The sequence below is a fragment of the Alexandromys fortis genome, unplaced genomic scaffold, assembly GCF_014885135.2.
Source record: "Alexandromys fortis isolate MF-2015 unplaced genomic scaffold, M_Fortis_MF-2015_v1.1 scaffold_44, whole genome shotgun sequence".
Classification (NCBI taxonomy): domain Eukaryota; kingdom Metazoa; phylum Chordata; class Mammalia; order Rodentia; family Cricetidae; genus Alexandromys; species Alexandromys fortis.
In genome coordinates, this window is record NW_026067921.1 from 9,037,595 (window position 1) to 9,052,505 (window position 14,911).

The 14,911-nt window shown below is 41.2% G+C and overlaps 1 protein-coding gene across 2 annotated transcripts in view; it reads left to right on the forward strand.

The window, feature by feature from the left end:
- Positions 1-14,911, forward strand: part of Ube2h (ubiquitin conjugating enzyme E2 H) — an 84,248-nt gene that overhangs the window by 51,064 nt on the left and 18,273 nt on the right. The window contains exons 4-5 of one of the 2 annotated variants that reach the window (XM_050141470.1): positions 7,796-7,835; positions 8,761-8,813. The exons of the other annotated variant lie outside the window; for it this stretch is intronic. Coding sequence (XP_049997427.1) covers positions 7,796-7,835; positions 8,761-8,813 — 93 coding nt within the window. The remainder of the gene's footprint in view (positions 1-7,795; positions 7,836-8,760; positions 8,814-14,911) is intronic. 2 annotated transcript variants of the gene reach the window in all.

Genomic DNA, 14,911 nt, shown 5'->3' on the forward strand with positions numbered 1-14,911 from the left:
GTTGACGAGCACTTTAGAGATGGACTCATTCAGCTGTCTCAAGGCCGAGAAGTAACACCATAACGAGTTGCCAAGTCTATGGAGTTTGCTACATTCTGGCGGGGGTTTTCTGGTTGTTTTGTTTTTATTCTGTCAGAATACTGTTTAATTACTATTGGAGTATTGTAGATTATATGTCCATTGTGATGCGATTATATGAAATGTAGTATCAACATCAAAATCACAGACACACTTTGACATTTTCTATAAAAAAAATTGTTGTGGGGGGATAGAGAGATGGATCTTAAAAAGTTAAAAGCTCTTACTATTCTTGCAGAAGACTAGATAGACTTGGGTACCCCATACCCATGTTGGACAGCCTGTAACTGCAGCTTCAGGGCATCCCAGTGTCCTAGCCTACTTGGGCCTCTGTGAACACATTTATACACATAAATTTAAATTTAAACCTTCGTGATGGTGGTGATGATGCACTCCTTGAGAGGCAGAGGCAGGCAAATCTTTGTGATTTCAAGGTCAGCCTGGTCTACAGAGCAGGTTCCAGGACAGCCAGGGCTGCACAAAGAAACCCTGTCTCAAAAAAAAAAAAAAAAAAAAGATTAAAAAATAATTTTTTTAAGAAAGTGATGTTTGTGTATGGTGGAGAGTTTCATTTCTAGGATGCAAACAATAGCAAGAAATTATTTGGCTAGACATGATAGGGAACACCTGTAACCCCAGCACTTCAGAGGTTGGGGCAAGAAGGTTCTAATTTTGAGGCTAGCCTGGTCTCCATATTGAGACCTTATTTCAAAAAAGAAAGATGGGGGGAGGTGTACGAGGTAACTTACTTAAGCTCAATAAAATGAAATTAAGTTCCTTTTTTCGTTGTCTTCTTTATTAAGAATGCTGGAGATTAAACTCAGGGCCTAGTGCATTCTAGGTCCTCTTAACACTGAGGTGTATACCCCAGTCTTTGGATTTTTTTGTTATCTTGAGACAGGATTAAGCTCTATACTTTGTAGACGAGGCTGACCTCTAATTTGTTCTAGGTTCTATGCACCACCATTCTTAGTGGCCAAAATTGTCATTACTGCGTGCTTACAGTATGCCGGTTATTGTAAGGATGCTATACTTAGCTAAGTTGTTTCATGTTCCTGACATCCCTCTAGTGTGTGGATGACATTACTTTACTCTAGTCTTGAGAATAAGGAGCTCCCTGTGCTAGACAGTCTGACATGACTTTGATTGTTAGAGACAGAACAGATGTGGTAGTGTGTACCTTCAGAATCCCAGCGTTAGGAGACATTGGCAGGCAGGTCTCTTTTGAGTTTGAGGCCAGCCTGGTCTTCATAACAAGTTCCGGACTAGTAAGAGTTACACAGTGTGAGAGATGTCTTTTAAAAAGTTTAGAAACTTGGAAATTTTGTACTGTCTTCCTGCTGCTGTGAAAATCCTTCCAGATCTCACAGTGTGACTGGATGAATGAGCAGACACTGAAGGATAAGAACGAAACAGTCAGCAGGCAGGCTAAGGGTTTTGGTAACTTACTAGTTTGGTAGAAGAGAAGTACTCTTGAAGGGTGACCTTTCACCTTTGCTTAGTTATAAATGCACTTTTCTTACCCACCCAGTCCTCAGATTCCAAATTAGCAGAGAAAAAGACAGAAGCAGAAGAGAGGACCCTCACTAAGTTATGATTGCCAGAAACTGAGCCTCAGTTCAGAAGTTTCTCTAACACAGGACTTTGAGAGCTCCTCGCTTGGTTCTCACCTGAACAGAGCCCAGCTCCGTCTCGCCTGTAGGGAAGGCCAGGCCGCTGGGAAGGGACTGCTGCCCCAACAGTGTACACAGCTGGGTCATTCCAACGCCGGGTGTTGGGGCGGAGATTAAGACTCTATAAAAATGTATATCCTGAGACAGTACAGGAAAAGATACCTTTTAGTTTTGTGTTTCTGTGTATGTGGCAAGGAAAGAAGGGCAAAGGCCTTCTGGTACCGGAAATTGAACCCGGGGCTTCATACTTAAATAAGCACCAGCTCCACCACCAAGCTGTATTCTTCACCCCTAAGTATATTTTAAACACCTACTTTAGAAAACAGAACCTTGGTTTTGAATTGTCTGTTTTCTGAGAGTGTTTATGTGGGCATATGTGTAACATTAAAGTAACGTTTTCACTTAATATTTTCTCATAAGGATTCATACACTTACAGTTAAATTGCGTCAGCCACACAGCAAACCTCAACCACTTCAGTCCTGGCTATCTGTCTCTGGGATAGAGCTACACGTCTGCCTTTGCCTTTCTTTCCTTGCCGTGTATCCTTAATCATTTCTCTAACTTTGCATTATCATCAAGATAAATTTGGCACAATTTCCAGAAAGGGGATTGACCCCAGCATGTTTATTCACCTATAGATTTGATCATTAGTATGAAGCTATAAAAGTAAAATGTTAAAGCCACAAGGGAGAACACTTGTCTAGTTAGTATACGTGGGACCCTGAAGTCAGTCTCTAGTGTGTGTGTGTGTGTGTCCTGTCTCTGTCTCTAGGACATGCTGCGTTTACTCACATAAAAGCTGTCTTCAAAACACATTCTCTTAAAACACCTTCATAGTAGTTTATGGTCAAATGGAATCAAGTATTGGATGAAATTCTCTTGTTTGGACATACTCCTTAGTGTGGTAGCAGTATTGCCAAAAAGAAGGAGACTGTGCCAGGGCCAACAGGCTCAGGCCTGAGAACCTCCCTTCTCTGAATTCCTGGTCTGCTTTCCCAGTCTTCTCTCTTCCAAACCCACAAGTTTCACTGTTGGCAGCATTGTCCAGACTAATAAATGGCTTTGTCAGAAACTCTGCACACAGCTTGTCCAAGAGTAAATGTAAAGTAAATGTTCCTTTTTATTGATTGGCTCTGGGTTTTATTTTGTTTTTTAACAGTTTGAGCTGAGCATATGCCTATAATCTATGTACTTTCAAAGGAGGTTCATCGCAAGTTCCAGGCCAGCCAAGGCTACATAGACCATGTCTGAAACACACACATTGATGTTCATATTCTCCCCACCCTTCAACCCCTGGTATATCCTTCCAGTATCAGATAGTCTGTTAGGGGAAGGATCCAGATGGAGTTGGAAGTAGGGGTATGATGAATATGATCAAAGTACATTGTATACATGTATGAAATTCTCAAATAATTTTTGAAAGAAATATTTTTTTTTTTAAGATGAAAGCCTGCAATTGGAAGATCTCTTTGTGGTCCGAGAGGGTTTCTCAGGTAGTGTTGGTCTGTTAGTACCTGGTCCTTGAAGGTGAAGTTGTCAGTTGATATTGCTCACTCTGGAATAGTCAAGTGGGTTTCTTTGGCTCTCTGTGGTAGTGTAGCACAGTAGTTCTGGATGTGTTCTAGAATATTCCACGTAGTGGTGCTGCCCTACAAAGCCACTGTCCTTTAATGACTTTGCTGGCCATTTCCTTTAAAGGCCTCCGTTCTTGGAGCTCTTGGCACTGTTAACTAGATCCTAGATTTTTGGCGCTCATAGCACCTCTAGAAATGGAGTAAGAATGGGGGTTTTAGAAGTGAAACAGTCCAGCTGTTCATCTTCAAAGATGACAAAACAGACCCATGTTTGGAAATGAGGTGACTGACTGGACCAGAGCCTGCAGTTTGGTAGCAAAGTGAGGGCCAGAACCCTTTGCCAGGTTAGTACTTTGCCTTTCTCAAAACTTTGATGGTGGTATTCTTTTTTTGTTCCGAGACACTGTTTCTCTGTGAAATAGTCCTGGCTGGCCTCACACTCAGGGATCCGCCTGCTTCTGCCTCCCAAGTGCCGGGATTAATAAAGATGTGTGCCGCCACTGTTCGGCGATGGCGTTAATTCTTTTATTTTTTAATAAATTTATTTTTTATTTTAATGTACATTGTGTTTTGTATGTGGGTATGTCTGAGGGACTCAAATCTCCTGGAACTGGAGTCAGACAGCTATAAGCTGCCATGTTGGTGCTGGGAACTGAACCCAGGTCCTCTGGAAGAGTAGCCCACTGTTCTCAACTGCTGAGCCATCATCTCTCTAGCCCCTGATGGTGTTAATTCTTAGCAGCTCTGGGCTCCAAATCTTTTGTTACTAAAAATATACTTATGAAGTTTTTGGCACTTCTTTTATATGCTCCTATATTTAAACAAGGCCAAATTGAAATTTAGCTGAAAATAGTGTAGAAACTGTATGGACTCTAATTGCACTTACTCTTTAGGCTAGAGCCAAAAAGGGGGATACTTTAATTTTTCATGGATAACTTTGATGAAGTCAGAGCTCTTCACCAACGTCATTCTCAGTCCTTTAAGGTGCCCTATAGCATCAGATCGCTGAGGCTTAATTCCCATGTAGGGATTCCCAATTCCCATTCATTCCATTTTGTGGATATATGCAATTGTTTCATCTAACAAATATTGACGGTGCTCGGAGCCGATTGAGCCTTTTTTGTTTGCTTTTTGACAGCCATTTGTTTAAAACAAGACTATGTTGAGATGCTGTTGTCAGTAGCTTGTCCCTTCTTGATGGTTAACGTTCTCTCTGTCCCCCACCTTGTCTTTTGTTCCTCATCCCTTCACTTCAGCTAGTATCTTGGCTGATCTTCTAAAGTATAAATGAAACAAGCTTCTGATGCACTTTTCACCAAATTGCAACCTCTGCCCCTGGTCTTCCTTTTTTTTTTTTTTTTTACTTTCATAACACTAGCCACCTTCTAATCCAACACATGACGTGCTTGTTGTACAGAACTCTCCAGACAAGCCCTATCTATAGTCAGTTCTGAGAGCCTTTGCTTCCCTGGTGTTCACTACAGGTTCTAGCAGAAGCAGGGTGTTAAGTACCAAGAGCAGTTACCAACTGCTGTAGTTCATATAAGAGAATCATTCTTTTTTTTTTTTTTAATTTATTTATTTATTTATTTATTTTGATTTTTCGAGACAGGGTTTCTCTGTGGCTTTGGAGCCTGTCCTGGAACTAGCTCTGGAGACCAGGCTGGCCTCAAACTCTGCCTCCCGAGTGCTGGAATTAAAGGCGTGCTCCACCACCGCCTGTATCACCTAGGCTGGTCTCAGGCTTGAAACCCTGCTTCTGTCTTCTCATGACCACGTGTAGCACAACCCGAGCAGATCAGGTAATCAGGGCTAATCCTCTCCCCAGTCTGTTTGGTTGGCTTTGTAGCCTAGTTAAAATACCTTTGCAACTTTGATCTATGTGGTTCATTAGAAGTTTTCCCTAAAGCACAGAACATAAGGATTGCTTTGTTATCATCTAAATAGAACTATAATATCAATACATCGGTCTTTTATGTGGTTTTTGCCTTGTTTAAAGAGTGTTTTTAATTTATCCTTTGGCAAATTTATATACACACACACACCTGTATCTTGATCATAGCCACCCTACACACTCCTTCCTTCCATTCTTCTCCAGAAATTCCCAGTATGCCCTCCTGCCTTCATGACCTTCCCCCGCCCCCAAAGCATACCCACAGATCTAGTTCTGCCTGCTGAAATGTTGGCTGTGCTTACTGCCCAGATCTTTTGTGGGTGGCTGTGAGTTTGTGTCTAGAAGACAGAACATTACCACAGCACTCTTTGCCATCTCTGCCTCCTCTTCCATGTTTCTGAACCTAGGCGTTTGATATGTCCCATTTAGGCCTAAGTGTTCAAGCGGTCACTCAGCATTTGAATTAACTACTGTCCACTGAAGGAAGTTCCCCTGAGAAAGCTGAGACCATCACTAACTGTGGGTATAAACGAATATTTAGAAGGAAATATTTAGATCTGTCCAAACTGACAGACACATTGATGTAGTTCATTATGCTGAACTGTGTAGGATTCCAGGTCTTTTAGTATTCTGCACTTCTTTAGCCCCATCCATAGGGTGGGTTTTTGTTGTGCCCAGCACCCTGGCTGCCTGCTAGCTTATGCCCCAAAATAATCACACAGACACTGTGTTCTTTTAAACACTGCTTGGCCCATTATATCCAGCCTCTTCTCGGCTAACTCTCGCACCTGGACTAGCCCATTTCTAATAATTGTTTGTAGCACCCCAAGGTGTGCTTACTGGGAAGATTCTAGCCTACGTCCATCCTGGGTCGGAACTGTATCGATCGCATCTGCCCGGGAGAGGGGAGCATGGCCTCTGCTCCAGAGAGCAGAGCTGTCGCGTCTGAGCTCACTTCCTCTTCCTCCCAGCATTCTGTTCTGTTTACTCCACCCACCTATGTTCTAACCAATAAAATGGGCCAATGCAGTTTCTCTCAGAGATCTTCTGTCTCTGTGTCCCAAGTGCTGGGATTAAAGGTGTGCACCATCATCTCTGGGCTGGGTTTTTATTTAGTTCTTGACTCCTCACTTTCCCCCGCCCCCCAAGATGCCTGTGTATCCTAGCTACCTAGAACCTCACTATATAGAACAGGCTGGCCTCAAACTCAGAGATCCTCCAGCCACTACCTCCCTGTTGCTGGAATTAAAGGTGTGAGCCAGACATTACAGTGTTAACATCCAGCATTCTCATAGTTTAACTGGATGTATGTTATTAGCATTTTCCTAGGGTTGCAAGGAAATTTTTTTCCTTTTAAGACATGAGCGCTCCTATTAGCTTGGGCTATCTCTTAAACATCCTAATTTTCCTGATGAAAAATTAATATCGATGCAGCCTTTTGCACCAAAATTATTTAAGCATTATAGGACTTTCTTGCTGTAATAATAGCTAAAGCTTTAGACTGTTGAAACATAAAAGTTCTAAAGACAAGAATTAAAAAGTGGGATTATTACTTGGAAAGGCTAGAACATAGTCTGCAGTGCCTGTGCTTTTGTGTTATCCTTGTTATGTAATTAGAGGGTGTTCTAAGTCTCCCGAGCTTGTGTGTCTGTTTCCACACCTTCTTTCCACGTGTGCTCTCTGGTTGTGTCCATGCCGCACACCAGCACGCACTTCTTGTCTCTTGGCTTGCTGCTAGAGTTCCCTGACTAAATGCCTGCTAGTAGGTGCTGACAAGCATATTTGGAAAGGGACGAGAGTTCCTAAAGTGATGGTGAGGGTCATCCGAGGGGAACTTGTTGAAATGTGGGATAGGGCAACCCAGTTGTAGTTGGGGACCATGAGTTTCTGCTTAGGATATCGTTGTCTGCATTTGTGTAATGATTACATCACTAATTTTAAGTAAGATGAATAAATTCCTCCTTGGAACTTGGAACAGCGAAATTTTAAGTTTATACTTTCCTCTAGGAATAAATTTTAAAAGCTCTGACAAATTCAGCTATCTTAGAGAATGTTTTAAGTCCTTGCTGTATTTTAATCAGAATTGGCTGAGTGGATAGACTCAGAGAGCTCCTCTGGACTCTGTGACATTCTGTGGTTGGAGGCAATGTTCTGACTTGAGCAGCTTTGTTGGTGTTGCTGTGTGGCAGAACGATGCCTGTAAATATGCTTCTGAAGCTTCAGCGCAGAACCTCCAGTGAAGCCCAGCAGCTGGGTGCTGTGACGTTTCTGAGTGCCATTGTGGCGCTAGTTATACGTCACTAATACTACACATTCCCTTCTGGCACGTTTCTCCATAATCCAGAGACAGTGGCTGTTAAGGTTATCTTATACAGAAAGCTTGTTTTAGGATTCTTGGTGTTTTAGTTAGTTGGTGTGGATATATGGTCTTACTAAGTAGCCAGAGACCTAAGCTAAAAGTAACAATCTGAGTATCGCTATCTTTTTCCATTCTAGAATGGTCTCCAGTACTGACAAGTTAAAATTCACTGTTCTCTGAATACTTTGTGCTGCTAATGAACATCTCTTTTTGCAGGATTCATGAATAAAATTTTCCATCCCAACATTGATGAAGCGTAAGTAACTATTTAAAAATGTTTAAATTTTAGCAGCAGCTGTTCTTGATTAATTAGAGGTCATCTCTTGTTCACTGTTATAAAAGAACCCTCAGTTATCCTTTGGGTTTTATGAGGAGGTATCACTGTATAAATGGTCACTTAAACTGTAGCGTTCTAGGGATATGAACCATTGAGGTTCCAGTACAATTATTGATTGAACTGTCACATTTTTTCCGTTTTCATGACTGGGCCTTTCATTTCTTTGGTATTCAGCTGAGATAATCCACATCTCAATTCCTTAAGTGTAGACCCAGCCCAAAAACCTGTTGTCAACGCATGGGTTTACTGTTTGCAGCCCTGAGACAAATATGAGTGATGAGAGCTTCATTTTAGTTAATCTCAATTATCTATTTCTTAATGACTTTTTAAAAGATTCCATCGTAGTCTGTCTTGTCCTTCTAGTGCTTCAGTTTTTTCTGTCTCAACAACTGCATAGGAAATTTTTGTTAACCTTTTATATAGGTTATGTGTCTCTTAATCTTTAATACCTTATGTATTCACCATCCTAATGATAGGATGTTCTCTTAGGTTGCCCCAGGAAAGCAGATTCAGAAAGTTAGTTAATCTGTAGTGCAGTAATGTTAGGACTCCTAAGACGCAGAATATGAACACACTTGACTGTATAGTGAAATTCTGCCCTCAGAATACAGGGTGTATCTGCCCTTGTTCCCCGGGTTGATTCTCAACCTCGTATCCTTGCTCTTGTTCCTTGTTGGTTGTAAAGGAGGCACAAAAGAGCCTGTGAACACCTGTGCCCCTCCTCTCCATACTCCCTGCTACATCTTAAAGGATGCTACTAGTGTTTTTGATAAAATTAGCTGCCAGAAACTTGCCACTAGATTTCTCAGTTTTTAAAAGTGCCATTTTTTTCCATCTGTTTCAGGTCAGGAACTGTGTGTCTAGATGTAATTAATCAAACTTGGACAGCTCTTTATGGTGAGTTTGGCCGTGTAATATTTTTGGAGATACTGCGACATATTGCCTCAAAAGAATGTTTGGCTTTTCTTCAGTGGCTAATATGTTGTTGGGATTGGGAAAGAATTTTGAGGGGCTGAGTGGGAAGGTTTACTCAATGGGGAAAAATGGAGGGTGGTTAGGGAAATGGCTTAGTGGTTAAAAGTGTTTGCAGCACAAGCATGAGGACTGGAATCTGGATCCCAGAACTCAGGAAAATGCCAGGTGGGCATGGGCCTGTCTGTAACTATAACCTCTCAAGTCAAAGACGGATTCCCTGTGCAAGTTGGCCAGCTGACTTGGGAACCTCTGGTTTGATTGAGAGACCTGCCTCAGTGACCAAAGTAGGAAGAACATGTGCACACTATACACAGACACCCATGAAAATGGAAAAAGAAACAGTCTGAAGCACAAGCTTCAGTTTAGTGATCTAAACTTAAAATAAGTTAATGAAGGGCTGAAGAGATGGCTCAAGAATGGTTAGCAATGCCATGCAGCGGTTTTAATCCCAGCACTCAGGAGGCAGAAGCAGGCGGATCTCTGTGAGTTCGAGGCCAGCCTGGTCTACAAGAGCTAGTTCCAGGATAGATTCTAAAGCTACAGAGAAACCCTATCTTTTTTAAAAAAAAAAAAAAAAAAAAAGAGCCAGTCTTGCTTAGGAGTTCAGTTTCCTGTACCCATGTCAAGCTGCTGGCAATTGCCTATATCTTCAACTCTGGGAGATCTGCTGCCTCTGGCCTCAGGTACCTGGATTCATGGGGAATATACTTCCCCACCTTCGCAACAAATAGATGTAATTTTTTAAACATTTTAAAATTTAAAGAGTGTTGTGACCCGTACCCACAACTCCAGCACTTAGGAAGCTGAGGCAGGAAGAAATTTGAGAGCATTGCTGGCTACACAGGAAGACTGACTGGAAAATTAAAAACAAAAACAAAAGAATTAGTGCAATTTATAAGATTCTGAATTAAAGGTGCGGACATATACAAATGGCTTTCTGTGGTTGTGTTCTGAACCATGCTGTGGTGGGCATTTCAAGGATCTCTTAGTCACCCCTGAGTTCTGAAAGTTAAGACTGATCATTGTAACAAATGAACAGCTGACTGAGTCAGCTCTGGAAACTGCTGTGTTGAATATCCCAAAGGCAGGAGGAGTAAGTAGCAAGCTTGTGGTTCCCTTGGCTTGATACCTGCTTGGGGAGCTGAAATAATTAAAAGTCTATTTAAAGTGAATCAGTAATACTAAAGCAAAATAAATGTTTTCTATTTACCCACAAGTCTAGATCCACAGTCGTAATTAGACACTCCCTTCTCTGGTATCCTGCCACAGGAACCTTTCCTGCACTGTTTGTTTCTCTGTTAGTAAGACCAGAATTCATCTTGCTGTTCTTGCAGCTCCCACTTTGACTTGATTTTGGTTTTGTGTGTACCTATTGATTTTCTTGCTCTGTAGATTGCTATCTACCTTAGGGACTGTTGGGTGTGTGTCTGGTTTGTCTTTAAGTCCTGGACTTTCGGTTATCACGATGCCTCTCACTAAAAAGGGTTAGAAGAATGACTAATAGCACAAGAAGAGAAGGGAAAGGTCACTTGAAGCTGCGTTGTCAGAGACGGTTTCCGTAAAGACTTGGGAGAGCTGCGAATGGAGGTGCGCACCTTTAGTCCCAGAGCTAAGGTTGAAGTCCGCCCAGGCAAGAGACTTTTTCTCAAAAGAAAAGACTTGAGAAGACAAGCAAGGAGGGGTTCTGTGGGAGGAGCTGGTGAGGGGAACAGGAAAGAATGGTTAGTTGCCAGAAGCTCATGGTTCATCCCCTTTCTTCCTGATCATACATTCAGGAAGTATTTTTCCCTTGAATTCTGTCCTTTTCTCGACCTCGGGCACTGTTTTCTCAGATGCCTCCCTTCCTAGGCAGCCCATCATATAGCTTTTGTTTTGATTTTGTTATTGAGCTACTGGATGTAAGCTCCCTTAGAGCAGGACTTCATAAATGTTGTCCATTTACAACCCCTTTTAGCTCAAGAAAAACTTAGTTTTTATTGTTGTTGTTTGTTTTTCTCTGTACTGTTATATTTAGAAGTCTACAAATTGGATCTTTTAAGAAAGATTCACAAAATAGTCATCTGATCTTAAAGATTTCTTTTTTATGTTTAAGGGTAAGCTTATGTACTGCCTTTGTGCTCAGAGGCTATGGAAGCCATACTTTAAGCAGCCATGTTGGTGCTGAACCAAGCCCAGGGCCGCTACAAGAGCTGTCACTGGCTTAACTATTATTATTATTATTATTATTATTATTATTATTATTATTATTATCATTATCATTATCATCATCATCATCATCATCATCATCATCATGATCAATATCATTATTAATTATTATTATAATAATTAACTATTATTTTTCTATCCCCTAGCCTAAGAAATATCTTTTGACCCTGGATATATAGGCATATACAACACATATACAAATTAAACATATACTAGTAACAAACCACAAAGACATTTATTTTAAAACAATTTTTGGCGTGCATATGATTTTACCATTTATTAAAAATGAAAGCAAACTTGCATGCTAATGGAAATTGATGAATTGTGTATTTTTAAATAATTAAATATTGGCTGAGTGTTTAATACTACTAAGTATAAAGTATCTTGATTGTTTTTCAGAGTTGATTGATAATGGTCAATACTGAAAGGGCTACCTTGATTAATATATAATACAAGATGACAGATATGTTTAGGAACATTTCAAAAGATGTTAGAACTTCTAACTTGATACTTACATGCAGAGGAAAAATAATAGAAATATTAACAGTATTTTTTGTCCTTATTTAACTTTATTTTATGTGGATTGGTATGAAGGTATCAGATCCCCAGAAACTGGAGTTACAGACAGTTGTTAGCTGTCATGTGGATACTGGGAATTAAACCCGGGTCCTCTGGAAGAGCAGCCAGTGCTCTTAACTGCTGAGCCATCACTCCAGCCCCCTCCTTAAGCCTTTTCTTTGTGTAAGAGCAGAAAGCTTTGATAGTAAAAACACGACAGTTGAGGCAGCATTCATTGATGTGGTATAGCATCATGGCATATGCAGTGCAGAATGCACATCCGTGTTGAGAACCAGGGCTGCAGTGAAGTTCACAATGCAGCACAGACACGTACTGCTGAGATCTTTGGATTCATTATATGTTTGATTTTGGTTGTTGCTTTGTCCAAAAGATTTACGTTTTTTCATACCCTCTCTCCATACGTGGTCAATGTCCACAGTTGTAAGAAGCGGAATAATAAGGGAGGAACTTGTGTGGTATTTTTACACACATGCTCCTATAACAGTGCCTGCTGTACAGTAAGTTTCAACTATTTTCTAAACTAAAAAGATGAGGCAACCAGAGCGCACACACTCCAAGGGTGATTTTGCATGTGTGTGTACACATATGTATATGTGGATAGATAGTACATTCACATTTTAGAAATGTGTGTAGCAAAATATGACAGCCAGGTTCCAGTTACACTCAAGTAAGATAGATTCAGTTTCACTAACTTCTATACAACTGTCCAGAAAACCTTATCAGTTATATGCAAGCTATCACCACCATCCCCAGTAGAAAGATGCATGTTAGCTACACACACGTATGCACACACACACGCGCGCGAGCGTCACAGCCCTCGAGAATCTCTGTCTACTTTTTATGTTTCTATATTTACCTGCTCTGAACATTCCTTCTCAGCTATGTGCCCTTTTTGTGATGTCTCCGTTCAGTTTGCATAATCGTAGAAGGCTCATCCCTGTTTTGTGTATCAGAATCTTTTCATGACTAAATATCATTTTGTTGTTACCACACTTTATTGATATATTTATCTGATGATGGTTATTTGAGCAGTGCTTTGTACAACTTTTGAAGAATTTGAGATTTATGTTATATGTATGCGTGTTTGGCCTACATGTATGTGTCTGCACTGTGTGTGTGCAGTGCCTGCAGAGATCAGAAAAAGGTGTCAGATCTCCTGGAACTGGAGTTAGCAGACAGGTGTGAGGAACCCTGCAGGTGCTAAGAACAGAACCTGGGTTCTCAGAGCAGTCAGTACTCTACCCACTGCGTCCTCTCTCCAGCCTCGATGCACAGGTCTTGATGCGGTTCTGTGCTTTCATCTGTCTGCACAGTTGCTGCAGCATTTTTAAATTCCTGTTAGAAGCTGTAAGATTGTCAAAAAAAAAAAAAAAAGTAAGAGTAGAAGCCAGTGTGACTAAAGTTCCATCGCGCTATGGAGTGCTAGTGTTTGTTCTTGTATTTTCTTGCAAAGTATTTAATAAGCAACAAGTGCTGAGCCACGTTGGTCAAAGAGAATTGAAAGTACATTTCCACGGTACACAGTGTTACACAACATGAGTGTGGCCACTCTGACACTTTAGTAAGTACAGGAAAACAAATACTGAAGACTGTAGTCAAAGGTAAAATGAGCACAAGAAGATTGCTTTGACGTTTGCCCTAAACAGAACTCTTTCTCTGGAAAATCCAATGTGTCAGGTACTGGGAGAGTTGGTCAAGTGCCAATGATGGTTTTGTGGGAGTTTTTAGCATTTATCTGACTTTGAGAACTGAACCTTTGTTGCAGTCTGATAAAGCCTCTCTCATCGAGGGTTAGTACAAAATTGGTGTGTCAATCCACCTCCCGCGGTAATTCTTAAGAGGGCTGTGGCGGGCAGTGGTGTGGCGTTCACCTTTAATCTCAGCAATTGGGGAGGCGGGAGAGTGGATGTCATAGATAGATCTCTCTTGAGTTTGGCCTAGCCTGATCTACAAAGTGAGTTCCAGGATAGCTAAAGCTACACAGAGAAACCCTGTCTCAAAAAAAAAAAGAGTTAGTACAAAGACTCCAAAAATTCTTCTAATATTAGACTAAATAGTGAGGGAAGATGACTTGTTAGCATGAGTACACCACTGAAAAGCAAAGGGCTAGCCTGGACTCAAAACCTGTTACAGCACTTACTTCTGAGAGAAGCAGGGAGGAAACTGGCAGAAAGGCAGCTGCTATTCAGTGTGCCAGGGGCATGTGCAGTTCACTGGGCACAAGTGTGTTTAGAATAGCAGTTCCAGCTGAAGCTGAAGATTTGTGCTTGCCATAGCATAATATTAAGCACTGTTCATGCTAGCAGTAAATTTAGTCCTTCATCCTCTTTGCAAAATAAAGCCAATTACTGGTAGCCTATATGATTGGCACATTGGTTCTGTTTTCATGTCTCTTTGCCAAGTACACACGAAGCTTGTTGGTTCAGAAGTTCCAAATTGGAATGATCATAATTTAATCACCAAGTGATTTTATATTTCTTAATATTGCAAGAGAATTAATTACAGTGGGTAATATGGTTACTTCTGTAACAATGATGTCACCAGTTTGAAGTTCTCTATCTAGCATTTATCTGGTGGTTATCTGATGTGCTCTTAATAACATTAAGGGAAAATAGCAGATGCCTTGGCTTGTAGCACAGCAGCACCTTTTCTTGCATCTCTTCCTGCTCTTGTAGACATCCGTGAGGAAAGCACTGGGAAACTTACACACTGCAGCCAAGGGTCAAAGACAAATGAAATTTAAGAATTGATGGAGAGTCTGGAGAGGGATGGCTCACCAGTTCAGAGTTTGTTTGTAGTATCCACATCAGGTACCTTACAAGCTACCTTATAAGACCAGCTCTCAGGAAATGCTTCCATGAGATGAACCTTAGGTATTTTTGTTGTTGTTGTTGATATTTTGGTTTTTTGAGTCTGTGTTTCTGTGTAACCCTAGCTATCCTGGAATTCCCTCTGTAGACCAGGCTGGCCTCAAACTCAGAGGTCTGTCTGTCTCTGCCTCCTGAGTGTTGTGGCTAAAGGCGTGTGCCACCACCCCTTTCACCCACCACCTTTTGCAGGCATTTTCTTGGTTAATGGTTGATTGATTTAGAGCCAGGCATAGTGGGACACACCTTTAATCCCAGCACTTGGGAGGCAGAGGCAGTTAGATCTCTCTGTGAGGCCAGCCTGGTCTACATAGTGAGCTCCAGGAGAGCCAGAGCTACACAGAGAAACCCTGTGTAGCTCTGGCTCTC